Source organism: Bubalus bubalis, chromosome 16 (assembly GCF_019923935.1).
Source record: "Bubalus bubalis isolate 160015118507 breed Murrah chromosome 16, NDDB_SH_1, whole genome shotgun sequence".
Lineage (NCBI taxonomy): Eukaryota > Metazoa > Chordata > Mammalia > Artiodactyla > Bovidae > Bubalus > Bubalus bubalis.
In genome coordinates this window covers 41523406-41537546 of record NC_059172.1, presented here as the reverse complement: position 1 = coordinate 41537546, position 14141 = coordinate 41523406, and the positions used below count along the sequence as shown (strand labels likewise).

Below are 14141 nucleotides of genomic sequence, written 5' to 3'. Positions count from 1 at the left end.
ACCTTAGGGGTCCTCCCCCCCCCACCCCCACCCCTACCGCACCCACCTCCTCCTGTGGCCACAGCTCTCATCCCAATCTGGGAAACTGATACTGGCACACAATGGCTTGGAATGGGTTGCAAGGGCCTATACAGTGACTGCGACAGGCAAGGCACAGAGGTCTCATCTGAAAGGTAGAGGAAGGTGTGTCTGGGGGTCCTGGTCTGGGGGTGACAAAAAGTGTTTTGGGTTTCTTCCCAAATTCTGTTTTCACATGATCTCTGGACCTCTAAACTGATGGTTCTCAATCCTAACAGATCAATACTCCTTTTCTATAGCAAATACTGTAACTCCCCCCATTACTATCCTGAAATGAATCCATAGATAATATAACCTACCTAAACATATTAACTGTGATATAGTCTTAACTGTAACATAAAAGGGGAGAAATAAAAGGAAAATTATTTTGTCATAAAATAACATGTATTTACATATGTAAATGCTTGGGGACAGCCATATTAGAAGGTATAATGAAGTCAGATACTTACACCTGTACATAGAATTGCTGTGAAAGCAACAGCTACCCATGCAAAAAGTGTTGAATTAGCAACTCAGATACTAGTAAGTAGGTGTTAACTACTGGTAAGAGTTTTCTGAAATGAACAGTTTTGGGCATTATTCTAAACCGAACACACTATGAGTGTACTGGATTTAAACAATAGTTGGAATCCCAAAAAACTGCTAAGCATATGAAAACTACAAAAAACAAAAACAAACATCTTTTTGATTGTGTGAAATGAAATTAGGTGGGTTCTAAACTAGATTTTGTGTTTTGAATCAACCTATACATTGAATACCAAGGGAACATTTCATGCAAAGATGGGCTTGATAAAGGACAGAAATGGTATGGACCTAACAGAAGCAGAAGATACTAAGAAGAGGTGGCAAGAATACATAGAAGAACAGTACAAAAAAGATCTTCATGACCAAGATAATCATGATTGTGTGATCACTCACCTAGAGCCAGACATCCTGGAATGTGAAGTCAAGTGGGCCTTAGGAAGCATCACTACGAACAAAGCTAGTGGGGGTGATGGAATTCCAGTTGAGCTATTTCAAATGCTGGAAGATGATGCTGTGAAAGTGCTGCACTCAATATGCCAGCAAATTTGGAAAACTCAGCAGTGGCCATAGGACTGGAAAAGGTCAGTTTTCATTCCAATCCCAAAGAAAGGCAATGCCAAAGAATGCTCAGACTACCGCACAATTGCACTCATCTCACACGCTAGTAAGTAATGCTCAAAATTCTGCAAGCCAGGCTTCAGCAATACGTGAACCGTGAACTTCCAGATGTTCAAGCTGGTTTTAGAAAAGGCAGAGGAACCAGAGATCAAATTGCCAACATCCGCTGGATCATCGAAAAAGCAAGAGAGTTCCAGAAAAACATCTATTTCTGCTTTATTGACTATGCCAAAGCCTTTGACTGTGTGGATCACAATAAACTGTGGAAAATTCTGAAAGAGAGGGAATACCAGACCACCTGACCTGCCTCTTGAGAAACCTATATGCAGGTCAGGAAGCAACAGTTAGAACTGGACATGGAACAACAGACTGGTTCCAAATAGGAAAAGGAGTACGTCAAGGCTGTATATTGTCACCCTGCTTATTTAACTAATATGCAGAGTACATCATGAGAAACACTGGGCTGGAAGAAGCACAAGCTGGAATCAAGATTGCCAGGAGCAATATCAATAACCTCAGATATGCAGATTGACACCACCGTTATGGCAGAAAGTGAAGAGGAACTAAAAAGCATCTTGATGAAAGTGAAAGAGTTGGCTTAAAGCTCAACATTCAGAAAACAAAGATCATGGCATCTGGTCCCATCACTTCATGGCAAATAGATGGGGAAACAGTGGAAACAGTGTCAGACTTTATTTTTGGGGGCTCCAAAATCACCGCAGATGGTGATTGCAGCCATGAAATTAAAAGACGCTTACTCCTTGGAAGGAAAGTTATGACCAATCTAGATGGCATATTCAAAAGCAGAGACATTACTTTGCCAACAGAGGTCCATCTAGTCAAGGCTGTTGTTTTTCCAGTGGTCATGTATGGATGTGAGAGTTGGACTGTGAAGAAGGCTGAGCGCTGAAGAATTGATGCTTTTGAACTGTGGTGTTGGAGAAGATTCTTGAGAGTCCCTTGGACTGCAAGGAGATCCAATCAGTCCATTCTAAAGGAGATCAGCCCTGGGATTTCTTTGGAAGGACTGATGCTGAAGCTGAAACTCCAGTACTTTGGCCACCTCATGCAAAGAGCTGACTCATTGGAAAAGACTGATGCTGGGAGGAATTGGGGGCAGGAGGAGAAGGGGACAACAGAGGATGAGATGGCTGGATGGTATCACTGACTCGATGGACGTAAGTTTGGGTGAACTCCAGGAGTTGGTGATGGACAGGGAGGCCTGGCGTGCTGCAATTCATGGGGTCACAAAGAGTCGGACACGACTGATCGGCTGAGCTGAACTGGACCTATAATTGTATGACATCAAGGATCTCGGATTGCTTCCTTTCCACGATTGTGACCACAAATGCTCCCATACATTTACAAAATGCCCCTGTAGAGGATGGTATCACCACTACTGAAAACAAGTGTCCTTAGTGCCTTTCTGGGAGATTGCTCAGGGACAGGCAATGCTGCCTCCTCTACCAGAAGTTGAACTGTTAGCCCACCTCCATTCTGGAGTTAAGAAAGGCCCCTGGGTTTTCTCCTGTAATCAGGTAACTTTGAGAGCAGAGCAGGTTACACTATTACATCTTTCTAAATGCTTTTTTCAGTAAAAATTACCATACATGCTTTGGTGAACAGTGTTGAAATGAGAAGGCTGGGCTTCTTTTTAAAGGCAGTATTTTGGAATGCCCTTGGAAAGTAACTGTAGTTCACACTGGTTTGTGGAATTAGGACGCCAAGAAAACTAATTACATCACAACTCAAGTTTAAATTTTGTTAAAAATAACATCCTTTATTTTGTAAATAGCCTTGTAATTCACCTTGTTCCCCAAATGACTGATTTATAGATAGGTAAATAGTGTATTTTTTTAAAGCCAACTTTAAGTGAAAATCAAACAAAAACTGGGCTGCAAAACAGAACGAGAATGAAACATACACTTGAAGGTCCCAGAACTCATGAGGCAATCTCTATATTCTTCCTCCAGAACTTTACTATGTGCATGCAACCACTTTTTTTTTAGCCGAATATACCTCTAATACTCATCTTTTAATGGCAAATTAATTCTAAAAAATCTGGAATTCTCATCTTGGAGGCGCACAGAAAGCCCAGTTCCCGTTTTGCATGGCCAAAGCGGATCCGGAGTGCAGCGAGGGTGGTGGAGAACTCAGGTTTGAGCCCACGCCACACGTCGTGCTGGGTCGAATTAAACCTCCCGCCTAGCCCGGCGCCACAGGCCGGCCCCGCCCACTGCCGGAAATGGTGGAACCGACTCCGGACGTACTTCCGGCCACGGCGTGGGAGGTCAAAGTGACGCCGGAACCAGAGCCTCCCACACTGCGGAAGCGGCTCGGATCTCCGCCGCTAGAGCGCGAAGTTCTGCCTGGCTCCAGTTGCCAGAACCGCGGTATTTCCCCCGCCGTGGTGCAGGCCTTTGGTTGGTTTTCATGCCACGGGCTGGCTGCTCCTGGGCTAGTAGCAATGTTTACCTGAATTGACAATTTAAATCCTAAGGTTTTGACGAGGACTTTTGTAAATTATGGTGTATTTAGCTCTTAATGTAACATTTCCCACAATTATTTTAAAGGGCAAAAGGTTGAGGACCACCGAGTTGAGGGGATATCTGATTAGAAAGCTCTGCTCCCCGTGCACTTCATCAACGTGCACCTTGTGGCCACTGGAGGTAGTGGCAGTGTGGGCCTGTGCCTATGGGACAGGCTAATGCAAGTTTGGCAGGCTTGTCCAGGAACTTTTCCTATGCATTGGCTGTATTTTGTATCTGTTTTGGCACCTTTCCCTTTAAAATCAAAACATACGGTTTGCTTTTGGTGCTATGCAACAAGCTAAGTGCTCGTTCTAGGTGTGAGAGTGCTCAGTCATGTCGGAGTCTGTGACCCCATGGAATGCAGCATGCCAAGCTTCCCTGGAGTTGGACACATCACCAACTCCCGGAGCCTACTCAGACTCATATCCATCGAGATGGTGATGCCATCCAACCGTCTCATCCTCTGTCATCCCCTTCTGCTTTGAGTCTTTCCCAGCATCAAGGTCTTTTCCAATTGGTTCTTCGCATCAGGTGGCCAAAGTACTGGAGTTTCAGCTTCAGCATCAGTCCTTCCAATGAATATTCAGGACTGATTTACTTTAGGATCGACATGTTGGATCTCCTTGCAGAGAGCACTAGGTCGCTCTTCATTATCCTGGGGCATGTTTGTTTTTTCACCAGCCACACTACTTCCTTTGGCAGTATTACTAGTAATCAGAGGGCCTGCTTGGTTACTGTAACTATAGACAATGGTGAGCGAGATACACACAGCAGCTCACACTCATCAGTAGCTGTATTCTCCATGCCTGGAGATGGGATGGCATGGCATTTGAGGAATCCTATTTAGAATGGCTGTTCTACTCTTATATTTAGCATACCCAACAGGAGCAGCACCTCCATACAGGACTGGGATGAGCATGATCCCACCTAGTTTCAGGACAGTTATGCTGCAAGATGCTAGCAATGAAAACTGGGCAAGAAGCTGGCCATAAAGAGATTATTGACAAATCTGTCCTCCCCAAACAGATTTTGCTGCCAGCCCCACCCCTATCAGTCACAAATCTTATCTTCTTATGTCTTCTGAATCCGACTTGTCTTCCATCCTCTTGGTCCTGCCTCCTACCTTCCACTGTACCCCTCAACTAAGTCACAGCCTGGCCAGAGTACCTGTTCACTCCAGGCTCATCTCCCAACTTGCCTAACCTTCCCAAATTGGGTTTCCTAAATGCACATTTGCTCTTCCCTGTGTTTAGATCACTTCCCCACTGACTGAATCACACCAAGGTTAACCACTTGTCACTTGGGTGAGAGTAATAGTTCATTTATATGTTCCTTACCAAGAGCTGAGCACAGAAGTTCAGTAAATGCTTTCCATTTTACTTAGTCCACACAATACCCAAAGTAGGTGCATATGTGCTCAGTACCCTTTAAGACGTCACATAGCTATTAGGTTTAGATCCAAATTTCAAATCCGGCCTGAATCTTAAGACACTGGTATTTACACTTTTCTATACCTTCAGTGTCTAGTAGAAATCAAAGTTTCCATATTTTAAGGCCTCCAAAAGACATTAAAACCCACTTTTACTTTTCCCCATCAGTACCAACATGTTATGTCAATAAGTTACTAGCTTGTCCAACCAAGTGCCTTCCTGACCATTAACTCTCATTATATAAATCAATCACATTTCCTCCACTGTGCTTCTTTACATTTGATCATGCCCAATATCCTGTAAAGGCTGTCACAACAAACTGGTCCCACAGAAAGTCATGGTTCCCAGCCCATTTATGACCCCACAGAGCAATACAGAAACAACCCTGTACCAGACTAAACCTGTAAGTACAGTTTTAGTAAGCTTAAGCGCCATCCTAACTATTCTTTTGGTCACGTTTCTACCCCGCAAGTTTTATGATGGGTCAAAAACACCTTCAAGATCTTGGGATAAACTATAGCAAATTATAATGTACTATAATATGAAGAGGGTCCTGTTGGCACACAAGCATTGGTCATCTTGGTTTTGCAGGAGATACAAACTCTAGAAAACCTGATTCTGGTTTCTGGTCTTCAGTGTTAGTTGCTGAGGCGTGTCTGACTCTTTGTGACCCTATGGCTGTAACCCACCAGGCTCCTCTGTTTGAGGGATTCTCCAGAGAAGATACTGGAGTGAGGTGCCATTTCCTCCAACAGGGGATCTTTCCAACCCAGGGATCAAACCTGGTCTCCTGTATTGCAGTCAGATTGTCTGAGCCACCAGGGAAGCCCTTTAGCATCCCCCTAATTTATCTACAAGATACACTCAAACTACAAGGAAAATCATTAGCATTTCATGATGTATCTCTTTAAACATTCAGATTCCTATGCACAAGGATCCTTGAGTTCTGACAACTGATTTCTAGAATCCAAACCATGGATGGGGTTCCCAGGTGGTACAGTGGTAAAGAATCCACCTGCCAATGCAAAAGACATGAGTAACTTCCCTGGGTTGTAAAGATCTCCTAGAGTAGAACTGGCAACCCACTCCAGTATTCTTGCCTGGAAAATTCCACGGACAGAGGAGGGCCACAGTCCATGGGATCACTAAATGTGGGACACGACTGAGCACACACACAAACCACTCTATTACTGTCCCATGTTTCCAATGTGACCCAGAGATCTTGTACGTAAAGGTTCCACATCAAAACTGAGTTTCTGCTTCCTGAGCTCCAAGGAACAGTTAAGGGCACATTCTCCCACTCACTGTAAATTCAGAACATACAATTCTGAGAGACCTTTCAACAATCAGATAAAGTTTCCTTATCAACAGGTATCCTCACTGAGTGAGAAGCCTCAAATGATGTAACCAGCCAAGGCCTGGAAGTGCTGGTGTTACCTCTTTGTACTTTGAGGGGAGTTGGCAGAGGAACCCAGGTCCTAATACCCTTACTCTAGAATCTATTAGGTGGGTTTCTGTACAGGTAGGGAGGTAGAAATGCCAAAGAACCTACACTCAAACCAGAAGAGAAAAGCACTTAACATTTAATGAATTTCCCAGCATGTGGCTTCAAGCCACCAGGACACAAGCCCCACCTACACCCTTAATCTTCTCCTCAGCTCTTCTGCTGAAGAATTTGGCCTTCACGATGACAGGCTGCTTTGGGAGCTTTCCTTTCCCCAGAACTTTGTAGTAACCCTAGAAGAACAGAGAAAAGGGTTTATAATGCACCACGGCAGTCACCAAGAGTATAAAGAAAGATTCTTGTCAATCCACTCCATCTAGGAGCCAGGGAAGGCATGTTTCTGATCTGGGCACTCACGGAGGCACCGACTGCCCTCGCCAGTGAATCAAGACCAGCAGGTTCTATCCGAGTACTCTAGCACACCAGGACAAAAGCTGTCGGGATGTGACTCTAGTCTCGGGCAGAGCTCAAACCCCCTTTTCCTATTCAATTACCACTTGATAAGCAAAAAAGGAAAAAAATCACATTTCCAATCATGTTCCAAGAAGCCAGGGTCATCAGAACTGCTCAAAGACCAGGCTGAGAAAGGGAATTTTAACTTTACTGAAAGTCTCCTCAGGGTTCTACCTCCATATTCATGGAGGGTAAGGAACACAAGGACCAGACTCCTAATAATATACAAAAATGCCTTTTTGGGGTGCAGGGAGGGATCTCTTCAGATAATGTTCAGCCTCAACTATCAACTGAACATATTAGGATTGTATTTTATTAGAACATAAAGGGTGAAGGGCTGTGCCTCATTGTAGTCTTGTGTAAAACAGACCAGAGCCAGCTAAAGTAAATTACTACTTAAGTTCAGATGAGAAAGCAGGGTATTGACAGTAGGAATAAGATACCTGATCAGATAAAAATTCAAATGAAAAATGAAGTAAATAAATGAGAGTAAAGTATCACTCTTCAAAGGTTTTACATGATCACAACTGAACAAGAGTTCAGTTCTGTTCAGTGACCTACCTGTGGAAGTTCTACTGAATGAACTGTCTAGTAGGTAGCCGGGTGTGTATTATCCATTATTTTGAAAGGCACATAAAAGGCAAAAATAGTCACTTACTGATCGCACCACATCAATGATAGGAGCAGCTCCTGTCTTGTTCTTGGCAGCATTTACTCGTGTCTGCTCACTAACCAAGGTCCACAATTTATCAAGGTTGACAGTCGGGCAGAAACTCTGGTTCCTCTTTAAGTGGTAATGCCTCATACCAACTTTCCCAAAGTATCCTGGGTGACTGGGAAAACAAGGCAACCATTTTCATTACCTCATTCCAACTGAGCTACGTTTACCATCTTCACAGTCCATCTCCCTCCATGACAGTGTACACTGTTCACTTGTGCAGAAGAGCAACCTAGTAGGAACTCCACTTGTCGAGTAAAACAAATCTTAGGACTAGAATTCAGGTCACTTGAGAGCTTCTACACCCTCCTATCACACTGGACTCCTAAACAAGTAGTTTTAATACCACCCCGCTAAGTTGTCCGCATAAATAGATCTAAAGGTTGTGTAAGTCAATCTGATGCATGTCACTAACCTGGTGACTGACTATGCCATAAGGGCCACAGCCAGTGAATAAAGTCAGCAGTTACTCTTCGAGGACTCTAGCACACTAAGGCAACAGTGGATACCCAAGCGTGACTCTAGCCTCGACAAGTGATGACAAGTTCAGTTCACATCAAACATAAACTAGAGAAAAACCAGCAACAGACAAGGTTCGTGAGTAGTGAGACTTGCTTCCCGCTGAAGACGTTCTTAACTACCCTCTACCCCTAAATCCCAAGCTAGTATTGTCAGTAAAAGGACAGTGAGAAAACCACTCACTATTTGTCGAAGTTGATCCTGTGATGATGCATGCCACCAGCATTACCTCGGCCTCCCGGGTGTTTCCGGTGTTTGCCTGCAGGAACACATAGCTACATGGCTAAAATAGCCTTCTCCAACCCGTCAATACTATTGTAGCAAAAGCATTTCCCCATACTTCTGGGCCTTGGCTTAATATCTCTTCCAGCAATGTTGCTCCTTCAAGACTCTTGGGATAAATACCACTTTGCAGTGTTCCACGTAACACTAACACAGTACTTCATGCCTTCAACCAATTCAATACTGGGTCTCGTTCCATTTCCAACCCCCCAACTCATGTGAAATTCTCTACAACCGGAGCACAGACGATTCTCAAATAAAAAGCCAGCATCTAATGATCCAGTTCAATCCAACTCGACCGCCATGAGCTCTGACAAACCCACTTCACTTAGCTACCTACTGACAACCCAGCAGCCGGCAGGTATAGTCCAAGGCCGACCAGAATGGGGAAACAGCACTTACCGATGCGGCCGTGGCCGTGGCTCACGTGGCCCCTAAGTTTCCGGGTCTTCCTTAGTCTGGATGGCTGTATGGGAAAAGGTACTTAGTGAGAAAGCCGAAGGGAAGCGGGTTAGGGGGCAAAGCTTGCCAGTCTTTGAGGGACCCGCAGGCAAAGGGGTTTGCTCTGTGGCGCCTTCAGCAAAACTGAGGTTACAGCCATGCCTGAAGCCGTGCGGCCTCATCAGGGAAGATCCCGGGCGCCCCGGCCCGCGTGTCTCAAGAATCTAAGCTCCTGGATGAACACGCGGCCCTAGCTTCCCCGCCCTGCTCCGGGCCCATGCCGGCCACTCCGCCCCGCGGCTGGCCATACGCAGCCTTGGAAGACCAGGGCAAGCTCGGGAGTAGGTGGCTGGGGTGCTTGGTGAGTAAAGCTCGCGGGCTGAGACTACGACTACGCGGACCATCCTCAGGAACCACCTACCATGTCGGCGGCTTAAGGGAAAGAGGAAGGCTCCCGCGAAGTCTCGCGATCTACCGAGCACGGGGGCGGAGTTATCGCCTCACTTCCTGTCTGGGAGGCAGGGTCGCGGGCGGGGCCGCTTTGGCGTCGCGGGTCTCGCGCGACTTCGGGTCTTGAGTTTTCCTTTTCCTGTGGCCTCCCTGTTAGTTACAGAGCTGTTCCGGAGGCTGCAGTGGGCGGGGTATCGTTTCTGTGATGTCCCGCGGGCGCTGGCGCTCAGAGGCTATCTGTCTCGGAAGGCGGGGTTTGGCGCCCTAAGGTGCATTCGGTTGTGGCTCTGTTGGGCCTGGCTTTTTTCCCAGCGCCAAGGCCCCGGAATCCGTCGGGACCACCGTGTTTCTCAGCTCCTCACCAACTGCCCCATACCTCAGCGACCCCGCGCTTCTCGCTGTGTAAGAACACAGCGAGGTCGTCTTGGCCCGGGCGGTAGCGGTTGCTTGCGTGTCCCCTGGCTGCATTGAGGGACTGTTTGACCCTCAGTGTGCCCACCCGGTCTCTCTCTCTGCACCCTTTCAAGTCTTCGTAGATGTCTCTACCACCCTCTGGGAGTTGCTCGGCCCACCCTCTTGAGTGGGCTCAAGGTCTTCCTTTCTCCTTGTGCCATTGTCCTGGGCATTTCACTTTAAACAAGCTCCTTTTAGGGACCTCTACACCAGGTTGCTTTAGGGTCCTTTGTCCTCCAGACTGTAAATCTACCCGTCCATTTTAATTTTCCCTGGAACCTGCTTAGCATGCGCATGACCTCGTCTTCTGGACCAGAGAATCGCTCCTCGATTAGGACTCGGCAAGAGTCTACTCTTGCAGAACTTCTCTGACTCATTCAGTTATTGTTGCTTACTTCTCCCCACTGTGCTACCTTAAAATCTACCACAAAACTCTTCTACTTGTTGGTCCATATTTATCTTTCCTACCATACCAAATTCCTTAAAGGCTGGAGGATTCTTTTACCCATGCACTCCTAGCTCCCGGCATGAAGTACACGTTCAACAAATGATCCTTAAGTGAATGAATGCACCTGCCCTCACCTCCCTTTGTAGATTAAAGTGGAAGAGGCGTCTTCCCGTTTTAAGTCTTAACCTGTGTTCAGGATCACCTTCCTCAGTTAACTCTAGTGTGGGCTGCGTGTGTGAATTTTCTGTTCCTTGTTCCCTTCAGCTAAAATATAGTTTAGCTAAAGTATCCTAAATTCTCCCTGTTTCTGTTTATTACCTCTCCTCTTTCCTTTTCAGCCAGGCTCCCCAAAAGAATAGTCAACAAATCCTGTTAATGCTAGCTTCCCATTCATTGTTCAATCCACTGCCATCTGGCTCTCAGCCCCATTATTTCAATGAAATTGCTCTTACCAATGTCATCAATTAACCAAACACCAAACTGAATGGCCCCTTCCTCATATCACTTGTTTTTTCTGTTTTACTTTACCCATTTGACTCATTTTTCTAGCTCATCTCTTGCCTTCCTCTGTCTTCCCTTCAGGTTCTTCTAACTTTGTCCACCATTTAAATATTGGTGTTCTTCAGCCTTCTGCCTGTCCCCCTCTTTTCATAGTACACAGTCTTCTTGGGTGAACTCGTCTTGAGTGGCTTCAATTCACATCTCTGTTGCTGAGCTCCACAATCATTCACTTATGGTTAATTTCTGGTTAGTGTCTCAGCCATTCTAAGATAAACTAGATAGACAAATCCAAAGACTTGACTCTTTTCCAGCTCACTGGTGCCTTCCTTATTCTGTATCTTGGTGTGCAGCCTTGGCAACCTACATAGTGATGTCAGGGAGACTTGAAAATTGTCCCCAAACATTCTTTTCCTCTAATACATTGTCATCATGTCATTTTTTCTATACCTAGCCTCCTTTTTTAGCCTTTGTGCTAAAAAGCACAGCTTTCATTAACACCCTTATATCTCTTATCTGGAGTTCAGCACCCTCTTGTGATCATCCTGTCTGCATTCTAAACCTCCTCCAATCCCTCTGTCCTTCACACCTCTGTCAGGTTAATCTTTCCAAAATGACTCATCCCTTCACTTCATAAAAAAGTTTGGAACAGAACTCCCTATTAGCTACAGAACACCGCCCACTTGCCTTTCCAGACTAACCTGAGCTTTTTCCCTACACAAGCTTTCTGCTGCAGCCAAACTTAGTACAGCCCTTCTACCTTTTTTCCTGTGCTAGTGTCATTTCTCATGCCTGGAGTACTTATCTTTTTCCTAACCAGATGCCCTGAAGTTTCTTCAACCTTGAAGTCCTACCTTACATTCTGCTGCTTCAAGAATATTCCAGTCCACAGTAAGAATAGCCAAATACACCTTGCAGTTTACAAAATATGTCTGTCTGCCTGAGTGGGCAGCTCTATTAGCCCCATTGTATGAATGAGAGAGTTGAGACACAGAAGATTGACTGATTTGTCAGAGGCTACAGAGCAGCTGCTAATCAGAGCCTAGACCTAGCCTTAGGTTTTTTTCTTCGGATCTCCTGCTTTTACCTCAGTAGTCACTCCCTCTGACCTCACGACATTATGGTCTTCATCACTCCTTCAATCCTTATTCACACACTGTCTGTACCAGCAGAAAGAGCCTTGAGAGTTGGGGGCAAGGCATAAGAGACCTCATCCTCTATTTGACATCAAAAGTGGCCTGTAAGTGTACAAGTAATGAGCTGAGCTACCTGGAAACGACCCTTGGTAAGATGGTCTGTGAATGGAGGTAAGCTGGGCAGAGTTTGGGGAATGAAAGGTTACCTTCAAGTATCTAGTAAATAGGAACTGGAGCAAGGACCAAGATAGCCCAGGGCGTGGAGGTAGAGTGGTTGGTGGGACACTGCTTCTGGACAGTTGTGTCAGGTTTCTTGGTTACAAACGGGCTACATCTTATCCCTCAGGTCACTCTTCTGAATGGAAGGCCTTCCTGAGCGGTCCAGCACTGAAGTTGGGTTCTGTGTTCACCTGACATTCTTCCTGTTGATAGTTTGATCTCCAGGGTAGGGAGAGTGCCCTGGACAGTTGTCTGCTTTTGGTTTTCTAGCCAGCTCCCTCTTCTTCCCAAGGAAATCATGTAACTTTAACATAAGGCTCCTGTGGGGTTTGTCAGCGTGGGTCAGTTTCCCTGCATCAGTCAGCTCTGAGAGAGCTAACAAAGCTAAATTCTGTATATGCAAAGTTAAGTAGATGCTAGACATGAGGTACTGGGTGACCTAATGTCACCAGGCACAGGGGGCATGATCGTGGACATGACCCCTGAGAGGCCTCTTTCTCTGTGACATCTCTTCTGAAGTAGAGCATGGCCTGTGACATCTCAGACATGTGGACTCTCCTCAGAGAGTCAGGGCCTCAGAAAATGCCTGCGAAATGAGCAGAAGGGAGACAGTGCTGGGCAGCAGCCTGGTGAGGCAGGTGTTTGCAGTACTGACCTTCTTACTCCCTCAGCCCTCTCTCCAGGTGGCCTTGTGAACACACTGCCGCCTGAAGAAGGCCCTGGTGGTCCCTTTCTCTTCCTTTCCTCTCTGGGTTCCTGATTTCATCAGCGATCCTTCAGACAGCAACAACAGCCTGGGTGCATTCAGCCTTGCTTTCTTGCTCTCCATCTTCAGAGTTGTACATTTGGAAATATGTTGCTCTCCTTTTTCAAGTGGGGCTTCACTGGTGGCTCAGATGATAAAGAGTCTGCCTGCAGTGCAGGAGACCCAGGTTCGATTCCTGGGTCGGGAAGATCCCCTGGAGAAGGAAATGGCAATCCACTCCAATATTCTTGCCTGGAAAATTCCATGGGCAGAGGAGCCTGACAGACTACAGTTCATGGGGTTGCAAAGAGTCGGACACAACTGAGCAACTTCACTTTCATTTCTTTCTCCTTTTTCAAGTAGAGGATTGTTAATTTAAGATGGGACGAGTCAGGATGTCTTTTCTAAGTGAGAATTTGAGAAAAACTCAGATCCGAATTTACTTCAGAAAGAATTTTAAAACTTACATGTCATAGAAAAGACAATAAAACATGAAAGAAAAATTTGAAAAAAATGGAAGTACAAACATCTCAAATTATAATACCTTACAATACTGTTTTCATGTCTGATTATTACCTTTCAGTTGTTATTCACATGGAGACATAGCTGTCTGCAAAGCTGATGATCATGGTACACAAATCTTTTTGTATTCTGTTTTTGGTTTAATACTATTACATTTTTTCTGTATCACTACCCAGTATTCATGATTATTATTTTTAACAGCTAGTAGTTTATCTTCAGCACATACTATAATTTACTAAGCAATTTTCTCATGTGTTTTCTTTTTTTTTTCCTTTCTTATTGTTCTCATTGTGTTCTTTGCTATTGGAGAAAATGATGCAATGAACTCTGGTGTATGTGTGGCTTTTTTCTTCTTCTGTTGAATAACTTGTCTAGGATAAATTCCCAGGAGTGAGATTACTGTATTATAGGGTATGAACATTTTTATGATTCATTTTATGTTGCTATATGTATGTATATTTTTTATAAATGGATTGTACCAATTTATGCACCATCAGCACGTGTGGTTTCCAGTTTAAACTACACCAGGTTCAGAGTTTTTGCTTGTTTTATTTTGTTTTTGCTTTTATCA

At 45.0% G+C, this 14141-nt stretch overlaps 2 protein-coding genes and 2 non-coding genes across 4 annotated transcripts in view; 1 reads left to right on the top strand and 3 right to left on the bottom strand.

Moving 5' to 3' along the window:
- Positions 1 to 6749: 6749 nt before the first annotated feature.
- Positions 6750 to 9599, bottom strand: RPL27A (ribosomal protein L27a). The gene is made up of 5 exons (XM_006051604.3): positions 9521 to 9599; positions 9061 to 9124; positions 8560 to 8635; positions 7798 to 7972; positions 6750 to 6919 (listed from the first exon to the last, which is right to left on the bottom strand). Exons 1-5 carry the CDS (start codon positions 9521 to 9523, stop codon positions 6791 to 6793), a joined length of 447 nt encoding a protein of 148 aa, XP_006051666.1. The 5' UTR covers positions 9524 to 9599; the 3' UTR covers positions 6750 to 6790.
- Positions 7019 to 7147, bottom strand: LOC112579742. The gene has a single exon (XR_003104078.2). It is a non-coding gene; the product is annotated as a small nucleolar RNA SNORA3/SNORA45 family (small nucleolar RNA).
- Positions 8260 to 8389, bottom strand: LOC112579743. The gene has a single exon (XR_003104079.1). It is a non-coding gene; the product is annotated as a small nucleolar RNA SNORA3/SNORA45 family (small nucleolar RNA).
- A 150-nt stretch (positions 9600 to 9749) lies between the features above and the next one.
- The window catches only part of TRIM66 (tripartite motif containing 66), a 60227-nt gene continuing 55835 nt past the window's right edge, over positions 9750 to 14141 (top strand). The window contains exons 1-2 of the mRNA XM_044929487.2: positions 9750 to 9951; positions 12118 to 12255. The gene's annotated coding sequence lies outside the window, so the exon portion shown is untranslated. The remainder of the gene's footprint in view (positions 9952 to 12117; positions 12256 to 14141) is intronic.

Coding starts and splice junctions, on each gene's coding strand:
- RPL27A (XM_006051604.3), bottom strand. Junction 8,636..9,060: donor CCACGGCCACGGCCGCATCG/GTAAGTGCTGTT, acceptor GTGTTCCTGCAG/GCAAACACCGGAAACACCCG. Junction 7,973..8,559: donor AGGATCAACTTCGACAAATA/GTGAGTGGTTTT, acceptor TTGTTTTCCCAG/TCACCCAGGATACTTTGGGA.